At 41.1% G+C, this 14,490-nt stretch overlaps 1 protein-coding gene across 5 annotated transcripts in view; it reads right to left on the bottom strand.

The window, feature by feature from the left end:
• Set2 (SET domain containing 2) overlaps positions 1-14,490 on the bottom strand; it is an 86,630-nt gene that overhangs the window by 56,038 nt on the left and 16,102 nt on the right. For all 5 annotated transcript variants that reach the window (XM_068350975.1, XM_068350977.1, XM_068350976.1 and 2 more), the window contains exons 2-4: positions 2,653-7,191; positions 1,118-1,246; positions 155-356 (exon numbers count right to left, since the gene is read on the bottom strand). In XM_068350975.1, the coding sequence (XP_068207076.1) occupies positions 155-356; positions 1,118-1,246; positions 2,653-7,139 (4,818 nt within the window). In that variant the 5' untranslated portion in view covers positions 7,140-7,191. The remainder of the gene's footprint in view (positions 1-154; positions 357-1,117; positions 1,247-2,652; positions 7,192-14,490) is intronic.

Here is a 14,490-nt window from a genome sequence, read left to right as displayed (position 1 = left end):
CAGAATGAAGTTACAAAGATCAATAGTGTAGAGGTATAAGAAAAACACTCATCCAAATTGAACAATATTGAAACAGTACATATCAATACCTGTACACAACACAAATGTATCTGCCGACATTTATAACTAGGATTTCAACAACAAAAAATCTTACCTTTTGAGTCTGGGCATTAGGATCACAGGAATGATTAATGAATCTTGATATATTTCCCTTCCTGGTTGCATCAATAAAGAGGTCACCCTTCAGGGCCATGAAATAAAAATGTGCACTGTGATTACGAGAATACTCTTTTCTTCTTCTTTTGAATTCACGGGCATCAAAGACTTCGCCTACGTACTCCATGATAAAAGTTCCTCTGAAAAGAAAATTTAAATTTCAAGACATCTGAAAACCCTCAAACAAGTGATACTTTAATACATAATGGTTTCTGTTTAATGTAAAATATTGACCCTAAACAAGATATGTTAATGGTCTGGGTAACATTATACTAATACTGTACAGTACAGTATATGAAAATTTTAAATACAAAATGCAATATCAGATATGCACTTCCTTACCAACCAACAGCAAAACATACAAAAAACTAGCAAGACAGCTACCTTTAACAGTAAGCTTATTAATTGCTCACAATATGAGATAATAAAATAAATTAATCTCTTAGGAAAATTGTACTGAATATCAAAGGAGGCAGAGTGAAAAGTGACAACGAAATGTGTCGATTTAAACCTTTAAAACATAGCTTGGGAAGTATCCATAGCAAGTGCACAAAGGTGCACATACTCTCATGTAAACATCAACTCCCACCTCTTACAACTACAAGACTTCAATCTGGGAACAATTATACTTGATGGATTTGCAATGAAAAAAAATTATGTAATTACTTTTGGAGGCACATGTCAGTCCTATGCCACTGCTTATCCATTCAGTATTTCAATGAAGATCCTAGTAAAATGAATGATGAAAATGGTTTCATCAATTAACATTCTGAGAAAATTAAGACATTATGCATCTCATTTTGGATGAGTTTTGACATAAACTTAGCACTGACTACGATTGCAAATCAAAACCTAAAAGCCAACCAATTGTTTAACTTTAAAAACATCAAAGCATACTTACGCAGGTATTGTTTTGCGGGCTCTAATACCACATCCCTTATCTCCTGCATTGAAGACTTCAACATCCGCATACACAAAATTTTGGAATCTTTTATTTGTACAACACTCTTTAAGGGGACACCGTGAACCGCTGGAAGATTAAAAGTAAAACAGTCAATAAAATGACCATACTGAACATTGCAGTGAACAATTTTCATTGATTATTTCTCACATTTTCCTAAAAGTGAGCCGTTTCAAAACAGAAAGAAAATCTTTGTCCACTTACAAATGTACAAATATTCAAATTGACTTCACATATACCCTACTCTGACTTTCCTTTCTGCTTTACACATCCTCATGCTCCCTGGATATCACTTTATGGAATAGATGTCTTTACTTTTCTATCAACTCATTTTTCAATAAATTATACTGGCACTTTTTAAACCACCCTTCCAAATTCATTCAAATAACTTAATACTTTTAAATTCTTTATAACAACATCCCATGTTTCCCTAAATATGATTAACAAACTTCATATACAAACTGTTAAATCTACCAGGGTTTAAATATTTTCAAACTATTTTAATCTTTCCTACCCATATATACTACTGTATAAATACAATCCACTTCAAATATTTACACAACTTTATACTAGTCCTCATTTAATCATCACACCACACAAACACACATTCATGCAAACCCAGAAATTAATGAGACAAAGACCCTACTCATCCACAAATTCATGAAAGTACTATAATACTTACAAACCTAAACCTAACCAGATAATTTTCAAATCTCACCATATGGGTAAACAATAACCATATCATACAACAGTTACATAAAAATGAAAGTGAATTAGATGACAACTACATAATAGCTGGTAATATTATAATCAAGAAAACAAGGAACAGACTAATTGTCAACCATACAACAGATCCATCAGGGAAAAGATGAAGCAACACTATAAGCAACTCACAGATATATAATGGATAGAACAAATACATAGGTGAAGACAAAATGAAGAGATGTAAGTGAGATTAAGTCACTGAGAAAAAAACTTATTTCACAGAATATATTCCCACTGAATCTATGACCATTACACTATATCCAATTGAACGTCTTATGACTGGGTTTATCTAGCAGCCAAACGGTACAAGACTAGATGAAAGGTAAATTTAAGCAGGTCATCAACCTTACCTTTTGGGAAAAGGAAAAATACAATAAATATCAAATTCAGTGTCAATTGTAATTCAGAAAATTAGATTTATTTAGGGAAGTAGAACCTACAAATGAAAGCATTAATTCATAAGTGGATAATATATGAAATTCCTTGAACATTGAAATAATTATTTCAAAGCTTTCCTAAAAGGAAACTAACAATAACTAATGAGATTTAAGTGTTCTGACTATTGTAATTATAGTGTAGTTTTAAATATAAACAAAGCATCCTACAGTAAGCTACTGTACATTATCTCTCTTGTAACAAAATCCCAACCATAATCTGCAGTGGTTTATCATAAGAAAAATCAAAGCATTAAGTCCAAGAGGTTAACTCACCATTCTATCATAAGTAGTCTGTTGAGACAATCTTCACCACATCCAACTTCACCGCGAGCAATTTCCTCTTTCGTAAGAGAGCAGTCACACACCATTCTTCTTACTTCCTTACTCCTCTTTGACTTCTTTCTATCACTAAGATACAAATTTTCTTTTATATGATTAAATAATTTCATTCGTTGATCGACAACGATTCTGTTTCTTTCCTCTTTCACTTCTATGTCCCTCTGAATTTTTCTCTGATACTCGTGTTTTTCCACTTCTGAAAAATCCCTCTCTTCCAATTTTGGTTCTAGATTTTCTTTATCCTCATGAATAGCTTCTATTCTGCTATTTCTAACTTCAAATTGTTCGTCCTCATCATCTTCATCTTTAACAGATTCTAATGCTTTAAAATGCTCATTCTTAACATCATACCTTCCTCCACAGGGTCTATCATGTCTATTAGGAGGATTTCTCCAAGAACTTTCAAGTGAACTAGTTCTATTTCCTTCTTGGGGACTTGCACCTCTTACAGCACTCATGATTTGTTGATTATTCTCAGGACATTTGGAAGAATATTCTGACTCAATAAATGCACTGACACCAGTTCTCTCCTTTCTTCCAGTTGGAAGATCAGAATCACCCGGTAAAGGAATGCTTATAACATCATGTTTACCAGGGTAACGGAGCACATCTTGTGAGGGGACGGAATCAGGTTTATTCTGTAATGACATAAGTTCTTGCATCTGAGGTGTTAATTTAACTTCCATGTTCATTAGTGATGACATTAGCTCTCGACTCTTAGGAGACAAAACTATTTCACTACTCCTTGGAGACCAAACTCTCTCCCGAGGTGGAGAACTCAATTCCTTTTCACTTGGTAATGTGAACATTTCTCGATTAGGTGACAATGACCTCTCCCTCTCCTTCTTTGAAGACCAAGTCGAGTCACGGTTTTGAGACGGTGCTTGTATTTCCCTGTGAAACGTGTGTGGTTGACTATTACTGGGTACTACATCCTCTCCTGATTGATCTAACTCGTCAGCATAAGACTCAATGAACTCTGAAATTCCTTCCCTATTCCCAAAATCAAGATTTTCATCATCTGAGGTACTATCTTTACTTTCCTTATCAGAATCCCTAAATTTATCTTCTGAGCATTCAGACTCATACATCTTGTTTGAAGATTCAAACTCTCCTTGCCGCTCTTGATTATGGCCCCAACTTTTCCAAGATGGCCTCTCTTCGTTCCAAGTACCGTAAGGTTTGTTGGCTATAGTCTTATCTGATACACGAGCTCCATCATCACTTTCACTTCTGACCGCTATTGCTGGCTTACGCTCAGAAGGTAAATTCTCCCACTTACTGAATGAGGGAGCTCCAACAATTGGTTTTTCATTCCAATTAGTATTTCTACTACTACTACTTTGTGAAGGTAAACCTGAGCTACTCTGGTAGCTTTGTACATTATCCCAATGACTTCCAGATGCTTCTGTAGTGTCCTCTCTGGCAGACCACCTGGATACTCTTCTCTCTCGAGTTTTGGGCACACTTTTACTTTGAGGAGGATTACTTTCCTGGTTACCATATGAATTGTAACTTTCATCTCTAGGGAATGACGACTTTCTTGAAGATTCAACAAAGCTGAATATCTTACTCTCATTACTCACTGAATTAGTTTTGTCTTCTGCCTTACTCTGTAAATCATCCTGCTTAGGTTGTACATTGGACTGACCGCCACGTTTCAAAAAACTTAGAATGTTTCCTATTGAACTATGTCTTCTTTCCTCAACAATTTTCTTCTCATCATCAGTTTCTTTAATCTGTGATTCCAATGTTTTGGGAAAAGAATCTGTTTCCACAGTGCTCTTAGTTACCTTTCTTTTTTTGTTTGAAAAGGTACTAGGCATGAAAGGAGCCATTTCTTTCATACTATCCCATGTCATATTTCTATCCAAACCATCACCTTCCTTTTCGGATATATCTGCAAATTTACTAGTGGAACCTTCACTAGCGTTTCTTTGGTCACCATCATGACCACTAGCGTGGCGCTCTCTACTACTAATGTCATCATCCATTTTGGCTTCAAATTTCTCTACTGCAGCTTTCCAGATTCTTTCATCTTGATTTTTAGCATCTAAAGAGGCAGACTCATGATCATCTCTTCTCCACTTTCTGTCATCCTGTCTCTTACTTTCAGAAAACTTTAAATCGGTCTTATAACTCTTCCCACTACTACTAGTACTTTCGATTTTCTTACTATCTGGACGTTTCAATAGACTTAAAATACTACCAACAGAGCTCTGTCTTCTTTCTTGAACATCAGGCATGGGTTGAACATTTACTGGCTCATTCTGACCTATTTTGAGACTTCCTTCAGAGCCTGATTTACTTTCCCCAGATTTATTCTCATCCTTCATGACTTTTGATGCAACCGGTGTACTAGAACTTTCTCCTTTCATCATCATATCTGGTTTAGCGACGCCTTCAAATTCTTTTTGCGCTACTGTATCGCGACAGTCCCAAATTGTTCGATTTTCTGATCCATGATTATCATCAGAGGGTATATCACATGAATTATCATCGTTGCTTTTCTTTCTTTTTTTTGTTATTTGATCTTCACTTGGTTCATCTTGACGCTTTCGCTTCAAGTCCTCTTCCTGGCTAGAGTCTAATGCACATTCAGGTAGATCTTTCTTCCTTTTTTCCTTTGGTACCTTCTCTAAACTCCCAATATCTTCAGTTTCACTGTTTCGTTCACTTCTATTTCTTTTTCCTTTTGAAACAAAACCTTCCTTGGGTTCTTTTTTTGAATCACCCTCTACCTCTTCACTGATTCCTACTTTCATCTCTATTTCAACTGACCCCTCACAGGTGTTTTTGATTTCCTGGAAGTTTTGAGGAAGAGGATTCATATCAGAGACCATTTTCTCTGTTTTCAGCTTGTCAGGTGAATCTTGTATTGAGGGTGTAAGTGAAGAGCCCGATATATTTTTTGTCTTAGTTCTGGTGTTTTCTGGAATATTTAATACTTCAACTGATAAAAGCTCTTCATGTACAGTTTTTCCACTTCCCTTTGAGGGCAGTTTGGCACTCCTACCTCTTCGCTTCACAGGAGAGGTAGTTTTATTATCCACCATGCCTGCAGACACCTCCATTTCATCATCTGGGCGGGACTTGCTTCCTGAAGCTTCATTCTCAGAGGACACCGATCTAGTGCTACGACGCTGAGGAGTGCAAACATTCTTACCAGTCGAGTCACGTCGCCCACGAGAAGGTGTAGATGTTTCAGCTTCAGAGAAATCAACTTTCCCTTGACTTGGATTTACTTCCGAAGACTCTTCGTGAATTGCCCGGTCTCTTGAACTAAGGTGGTCTACTTTTGTTTCATGTACTGAAGGGGAAACTAAAAATTCCTTTTGTGGTGAACCTTCTTTATCTCTTATATTTATGAGCGCGCCTCCATATCCCTCCTCCTTTTCTCCGGAGGATACCAATAAATGCTGCATACCTCCCTCATCTGATTTTATATTCTCATGAGCTACATCATCCTTCACTCCAGTGGTTGATTGTTTCCCAATGCTCTCGCTATGCCCAATTCTTGGTTCCACTGCTTCATCATAAGCTTTAAATCTAGATGGTGACAACTTAGGTTCCCCATGACTCTCTTTATCCATAAATTCCTCATCATATTTACTCTCTGACACTCTGCTTTTCAGTGCAAATTTCGTTCCCTTGTCCTGTACCTCATATTCTTTTTCTGCATCAGCTACAAGATCCAATTTTTTAACATGTTTTCCTTTCTGTCTATCTTTGCTTGGAGATTGCAAAGACAGATCATCTTCAACACTTCCTTGACTTTCATTTGAGCTTTCTAATCTTGGTGGATCCTTAAGACTGCTGGTCTCCCCAAATTCAGCAGCTTTAGATGATTCAGCACATGCTCCATCTTTATCTACCGGTATTTCTGAAACAGATTCGCTTTTGGTTTCCTCTAATTCCAAGCACTCTTTAACTTCTTTCTCCTCACCACCTTTAATTTTTCCTTTGGCAGCCTTTCGACTTCTTTTCTTTTCTTCTTTAGGCAAAATTTCCAAAGTATCCTTCCTTGCGTTGCTACGTGTCCTTCTTTCCTGGGGCTTTTCGGGGGAGGATTTTAACCTACCCATAATGTCAGAATGAGTTTCTTTTTCATTCCCAACACCATTTATTGAATCATCAGTTTTATTTTGGGTCTGAGGTAAAGTGCTTACAATGTTACCAGGTTCTTTAGATGACTGTGGGCTTTCTTCCAAATCCTCACATTCACTCTCACGTTTTTTACCAGGCTTCCTCTGTCGTGAAGGTGTACCACTCCCAGAACCAGCAACCTCTGAGGCTGAAACACCAACGACGATTTTTTTAATGCAACCGTCTAATTCATCCTCGGCAAAGCGCGAATTGGGTTTTCGAGCACGGGACGAGCGCCGGACAGGAGTGCTGCAATCTCCCGACTCGCCATTCATTATGACTGCAACACCAAGGTCTTGGAGTGTGAGGCTGCTTTTTAACACATTCCTGAAACAGAGATTCATATTTTGAATAATTCTTAATGTTAACTAATCCCACCTCCCATAATTGTAATCATCAACAACAATAATGCTATACAGTATATAGGACATTTCTGCATAAGAATTAAAAAAAAAAAAAAGTTTCCTTTTTACAGTTTTCATTTACAAAGAGAGAAAAACAACAGACCAAAATTAATCAAGTTTATTTCATTTAATAAAACAAACTGGATTTTCATTTCTTTTTAGGATTTGAAATACCTTCATTGCTAACATTATTTTTGCATCTGTGCAAATTCAATAATACCTTAAAATATTTAAGCAAAGTTTTAAAATGACAAATTCGGAGATAATTTGTGTTTTTCCTAACCATACAAACCTTAGCTATTTACATAGGATATTACTTTCGGCGTAGCTGAAATGACAAGCCATTAGAATTTTAGCGAAGGTTAACTACCCCTGCGCTAGTTAGCAGGGGTAGGGGAGGGGTAGCTAGCTAACCCCCCCCCCCCCTCACACACTGGTGAGTTGTCTCACTTCACTTAGAGGTAGGACTTGTCTTGGGGGACAGGGCTGGCAGGCAAATATGTGTAAATAGCTAAGGTTTGTATGGTTACGAAAAATACAAATTATCTCCGAATTTGTCATTTGTTCCGTAACCAAAATACAAACCACGCTATTTACATAGGGTGACTCACCCTTAGGAAGGGTGGAAAGTCCCCAGCCTTACTGGCTTTGGCTTTACCTGGGGACTCAGAATCTGAGTGATTAGCACTTCGAGAAAAGGAGTCCCTGCACCTCACAAGTTCTCTTGCTCTGCAAAAAACAAGTGGCCTATATAAGCTTGTGTACGAAGGAAAAAGTGTGACTTGTCCTAGAAGTTGACCTGGAGATCTTTAGATGGAAATCTAGATTAGGGCGTTCCCAATACCACCTTGTCAGGGTATGGGGGACGCGACAGTATTAACTTAATACTAGGAACACAAGGGAGCATGGTTTACCTGCAGAGGTTGAGGTCAGCTATGCAGAGACCAGGATGCTGCTTTCCCCAAGAGAGGGGAGGATGAAGAAAGAAGTAAGGGCCACACATACTCTTTCATTCATGCAGAATGAGACCGAGTAATAATGCCCTCAACCTTCTGCTATCTGTCCAATAAGGAGCCTGAGGTTAGACCAGCTGTTGTGCTGCCACCACAGGGCCGATAGAGAACATATCGAGGCTCCTGTGGGTCACATCCTGCAGGTAGTGGGCAATGAAGGTCGTCTGACGCTTCCAGACCCCAGCTTGAAGTACCTGCGTCACAGAAAAATTTCTCTTAAAGACCAGGGACGTAGCAATGCCCCTGACGTCATGTGCTCTGGGGCGACGTGACGGAGGAGGGTCTGGATTCAAGGCGTGATGAATAACTCGCCGAATCCAAGCCGAGATGGTGTTTTTGGTGACCCTCCTCTTAGTCCTTCCCATGGGCGTGCTGGCGAGGGGGCACATTGACGAGCAGGCGCACGCGGAGGAGATCGATGATGCTTCGGCGAGCAATGGCGAGTAGGCGATTTCTCTCGCGTGGGAGATTGCTGGCGATCAGACGATTGCTGGTGCGATGGGGAGGGTTTGCACACCGGATCAGGATGGCGCGTTGGCGATCGATAATTCGCGGCGCGAGAAGGAGACCGATAGCGCTCAGGTGAATTTGCCTTAGCGCGTTTCGGAGACCTATAACGATCTAGAAGCTGAGAGCGTTGACGATCAGGAGATCACTTGCACGCAGGCAACAGATCGCGCAGGCGCTTAGGAGATCGCTGACGAGCCTGAGGGCGCTGGTGCGCAGCCCTCTGAGGAGCAGAATCTGATGGATCTGTGCGCAGAGGAGAGCGCTCGCGAACAAGTTCCACAGGAAGCTCAAGTGCGCGCGAGCGAGCAGGAGCTCTGGAAGAATGCACTGGAGTGCGCGCGCGCTGTTGCGCAGATGGAGATAGGCCCACATGTGCGCGGGGGCGAGGCAAAGTTGTCCCATCCTTGCCTGCCTCTAGATCTGAAGATCCAGATACCGGAGGTCGTTGGCACGCAGAGCACTTGTCTGAAACCAAAAGCGCAAGTGTGCGCTGACGAGCAGGAGACCTAACTCATTCGAGAGACTGTTGGCGCACCCGGCGCACAGCAGAAACCGAAGGAGAACTTGAGCGCTCGGAAGACTGCTTGCGCACACGGCGTGAAGCAGGCTCCGAAGGGCGCTGACGATCAGCAGGCAAGCGCGTACGCTTAGGCAAGCGCGTACGCTTAGGAGAGCGTCGACAATCAGGAGAGCGCTTGCGATCGGGAAAGCACTGGCGATCAGGAGATCGCTGACGCAGAGGAGAGCACTGATGACTGGGAGAGCGCTGGCAAACAGGAGAGCGCTGAAGAGAAGAGTCCGAAGAATGCTTCTTAGGCGAGCGCATGTGTGCAAACGCATAGGAGAGCGCACAGGGGACCCCTGACGCGCAAAGGAATTTCCTTCTTCAAGGCTACCCTTGAAGGAGAACGGTCTCTCTTGGACTTCTTCTTACGCCGACGGCCGAACTTCTCCCACTGGGAGGCAGACCACTCCCTACACTCACTGCAAGTATGAGGAGGGAATCCCTGCTCCTCGCTGGGGGTTGTGAAACTGCTGCGGCCTACGTAAGGTGTGTGCGAAGGTGAAAAGTGATTTGTCCCAGGCAGTTGCCCTGGAGTCCCTCAGAAGGAAATCCAGGCTAGGACTCTCCCAATACCACCTCGTCAGGGTATGGGGACATGACAGTATTACACCTAATACTAGGAACACAAGGAAGCATGGTCTACCTGCAGTGGTTTGGGGTCAGCTGTGCAGAGAACCCAGGATGCTGCTTTCTCTGTGGGAGAGGATGAAGAAAAGAATAAGGGCCAGACAGATCTTTTCATTCATGCAGACTAACACCAGGTAACAATGCCCTCAACCTTCTGCTACTTGTCCATCAAGGAGCCTGAGGTTTAGACCAGCTGTTGTGAAGACACCACAGGGCCGATACAAACGTATCGAGCCTCCTGTGGGTCATGTCTTGCAGGTATGGGGCTGAGAAGAAGGTCTGAGGCTTCAACATCCCCGCTTGCAGGACCTGCGTCACTGAAAGATGCTCCATGAAGGGCAGGGACGTATCTAAGCCCCTGACATCATGGGCTCTAGGGCGATGCGACGGAGAAGGGTCAAGATTCAAGGCAGGGTGTAGCGCCCTGCGAATCCAGGCTGAGATGGTACTCCTGGAGACCCTTCTCGTTACCCAGGATCCACGAACGAGACTTGGACCTGAAGACGAACTGCAGCTGTTCTCTGAAGACACCAGCTCGGACTCCCTACCGGCAAGGTAGGAGATGGTCTGAGTCATCTGATACAGGACGGAGACTCGAGCCCTGGAAGGAGTCGAAGCGGGTCCGGCACTCCCGGATTCTGAGTCTCGGCAACAAACCTCAAGGACAAACCTGAAGTTGTCTCCCCCTAACCCCCTGAATGGGCTAAGTCGTAAGAGAGACCATGTGACTCGCTTGGCTGAAGATAGGCTAGCAGGAACACTGTCTACCCAGAAAGGTGGTGGTCTGGGGACTACGTAGTGGTTCGTCAGGGGGTCTCTTTCGAGACTTGAGGATTGATTGATTGATTCAAAGTTTTCAGGCATCCTGACATCTGAGGTCATTGACGCCGGTAACATTTAATTTATGTATACAAAAATAAAAGATAAAATAAAATAAAAAATAAAAGAGTATTCAATTAAAATCATAAAAGTTGAATGTAATAAAAGTTAAATATTTTTCAGAAGACCTGCTTCTGAAATAAATCTAAAAATGCCACTTGCATGGTAGGACACCACATTTCCAAGAATCTTGGCAAGGATGAACCTGCCACCCTCACCTCGAGCCTCAAACAAATATCTATTCCGCAAGTTGTTATAATTGGGGCATTCGGTCAACAAATGCCTTACTGTTAGAGGTACTACACAGTCGTCACAATATGGTTGGTGTTGGCCCTTCAGCAAAAACTCGTGTGTAAACCGAGTGTGACCAATACGGAGACGACAAAGAGACGTCTCCCATTTTCGGGGCATCATATTATACCTCCAAGGAGATATGTCATTTGTTATCTCTCGCATTTTATTGCCATCTTGACTATCCCATTGCTGTTGCCATTTATTGCAAACCAATTTCTTGATGTCAGGTAAGAAATCATCACAGGGAATGGGATACCTTCTTGGCAGCAACTCTGATGCAGCCTCCTTAGCCAGTGAATCTGCCTTCTCATTCCCAGACACACCTACATGTGCTGGAACCCAACAAAATTGAACTGTTATACCTCTCCGTCCAATTATGAAAAGCCATTCTAAAATCTTTAAAACTAAAGGGTTATTAGAATTAAAAACTTCCATAGCTTGAAGGACACTCCTTGCATCACTAAAAATTGTAAAATTACCCTCCTTCTCCAATGCTATTTTCTCAATAGCGGTTAATATGCCATACAGTTCGGCAGTAAATATGGAAGCGGTCAGAGGAAGTGCACCTCTACAATTAAAACCATTACTATGTACTCCAAATCCAACGCCAGCATCACATTTGGAGCCATCAGTATAGATAAAAGTTGATCCTCTATGTTCTCTAACATGTTCATTAAAAAGAGACCTGGCTTCTAGGTCTGACATATTCTTCTTATCTCCAATAAAATATTTACAAAAAGATATCTCTGGTAACTTCCATGGAGGCGTTGGTGATACCTTGAATGGAAGTACCTTATTTCTAATTAAATCCAGACTATTTAATAATCGTTTCACCCGAAAGCCATAAGGTTGAGGAGATTTTGGGTGCAACTCAAAGTATGATGCGTGTCTTACAAGGCTTGCAGTCTGAAAGGCGAGAGAGTTAGGGAGTCTTTGCAATCTAAACCAATACCGAAGAATGGAAGACATTCGGTATAGGTCTAGAGGTAACTCTCCAGCATCAACAAGGAGACTTGGGATAGGCGAGGTTTTAAAAGCTCCAGTAGACAATCTAATACCTGCATGATGTATCGAGTCTAATATTTTTAACCGGCTTGGGGTGGCTGAAGAATATACCTCACAACCATAACTAATTTTGGAAAAAATCAAGGCCTTGTATAATTTTAAAATAGTATTGCGGTCTGCCCCCCACGATGTATGGGACAATACTTTTAAGATATTCAGAGCTTCAACACATTTAGCTTTTAATGCTTTTAAGTGAGAAACCCATGTCAGCCTACAATCAAATATCAAACCTAAAAATTTAGCTTCTCTTGCACATGGTATCCGTTGACCTTTAATGTATATATCCGGGTCTGGATGTACTCCCCGGATACGACAAAAATGGACAACGGTAGTTTTACTTGTCGAGAACTTAAATCCATTCATGTCAGCCCACTGGATAATTTTATCAATAGAGTGTTGGATTTTTCTCTCAACCATTGCCATTCTAGTGCCAGCAAATGATATTGAGAGATCATCCACAAATAATGTTGAGAGAACATCCTGGGGAATGGCTTTGGATATCCCATTAATTGCTAGTGCAAAAAGGGTTACACTCAGCACACTACCCTGAGGAACTCCTTCTTCCTGACACTTACTCTCAGATAGTGTTTCCCCAACTCTCACTTGAAAAACTCTACGTGAAAGAAATGCCTGAATAAATAGTGGCAGCTCTCCTCTCAATCCCAATTCATGAATGGTTTTAAGTATACCATATCTCCATGTGGTATCATATGCCTTTTCAAGGTCAAAAAATACTGTAACATGGTGCTGTTTGGAAGCAAAGGCTTCACAAATAGAAGACTCTAGTCGTATCAACACATCAGTCGTTGAGTGCATTTTTCGGAATCCACATTGAATCGGTGATAAAATACCTTTCTTTTCAAGGTACCATATCAGCCTTGCATTGACCATCTTCTCCATGATTTTACATAAACAAGATGTCAATGCAATAGGACGATAGTTTGCTGCTAAAAACTTGTCTTTACCGGGTTTTAAAAAGGCTAAAATAATGGCTAGTTCCCAAACACTTGGGTAACTATGATCATGCCATATTCTATTAATAATACTTAAAATAAATAGCTTTGTATTAAAATGTACATGTTTAATCATTGCATATGGAATTCCATCGGGTCCAGGGGCTGTATCGTTGCAATGAGCAAGTGCGGAATCAAATTCTCTTTCAGTGAAAGGAGAATTATACGACTCTTCCCTTCTTGTTGCAAAATTTAAAATTTTCTTTTCTTCAGCGCTCCTATACTGGTGACCAGGGGCTCCTTCACACTTGCTGGATACATTTGAAAAATGATTAGCCAGAGCATTGCTAACTTCCTTTGCTTCAGTTACATACTGGCCATTCACCTTCAACACTGGTGGTGGGTTGGGGGTGAATTTGCCAGCTATCTTTTTTACTTTCCTCCACACAGAAGATGGTGGTGTTCTACTGTTAATGGAGGAAACAAAAGACATCCATGACTGGCGCCTTGCTTCTTTCATGGCACGACGGAACTGTGCTCTACATTTCTTGTACATAATTAAATTCTCATCAGTTCTGCGTCTACGCAATCGTGTTAAAGATCTTCTTGTGGCTCTGTGCAGGGCAGTTAGTTCTGAAGACCACCACGGGACTGGTCGTCGTTTGAATAACCCTGTTGTTTTGGGAATTGAATTGACTCCTGCTGTATGGAGAGTTCCATTCAGTAAGTCTATGGCATCATCGATATTTTCAACTTGTCCTACATCCCCCTCAATTTCGCTTAGCTCACGAAATTTACCCCAGTCCGCCTTGTCAAGATTCCATCGTGGCGATCCCTGTAAAGGTGGACCATTGTTGGTGTTTATAATGATTGGTGCGTGATCACTAGTATGCCAATCATCTAATGTTCTCCAATCAAAGTCGAGAAGGCAATTAGAGCTTACGATTGCTAGGTCAATACATGACAAGGTACCTGTCTGGACATGAAAGTGTGTGGGCTCTCCTGTATTAAGGAGTCCCACATCTTCATTTTCCACAATTGATGATATGATATTTCCCCTCGTGTTTGCTAAAACATCACCCCACAAAGGATGTCTACTATTCAAATCTCCAAGTAAAAGAAAAGGTTGAGGGAGTTGTTGAATCACCTCCACTAAGTTGTCATACAAAATGTTATCATTTGGAGGCAAGTACAGAGAACAAATTGTATATTTTCGCCCTATGTCGATCTGTACAACCACTGCCTGCAGAGGTGTACGAATAGACAGAGAAACTTGGGGAACATCTCGACGAACGTATATGAGACTTCCGCCATGG

Source organism: Palaemon carinicauda, chromosome 27 (genome assembly GCF_036898095.1).
Source record: "Palaemon carinicauda isolate YSFRI2023 chromosome 27, ASM3689809v2, whole genome shotgun sequence".
Lineage (NCBI taxonomy): Eukaryota > Metazoa > Arthropoda > Malacostraca > Decapoda > Palaemonidae > Palaemon > Palaemon carinicauda.
Note: the sequence above shows the minus strand (reverse complement) of the source record. Positions and strands in the feature narration are given on the sequence as shown.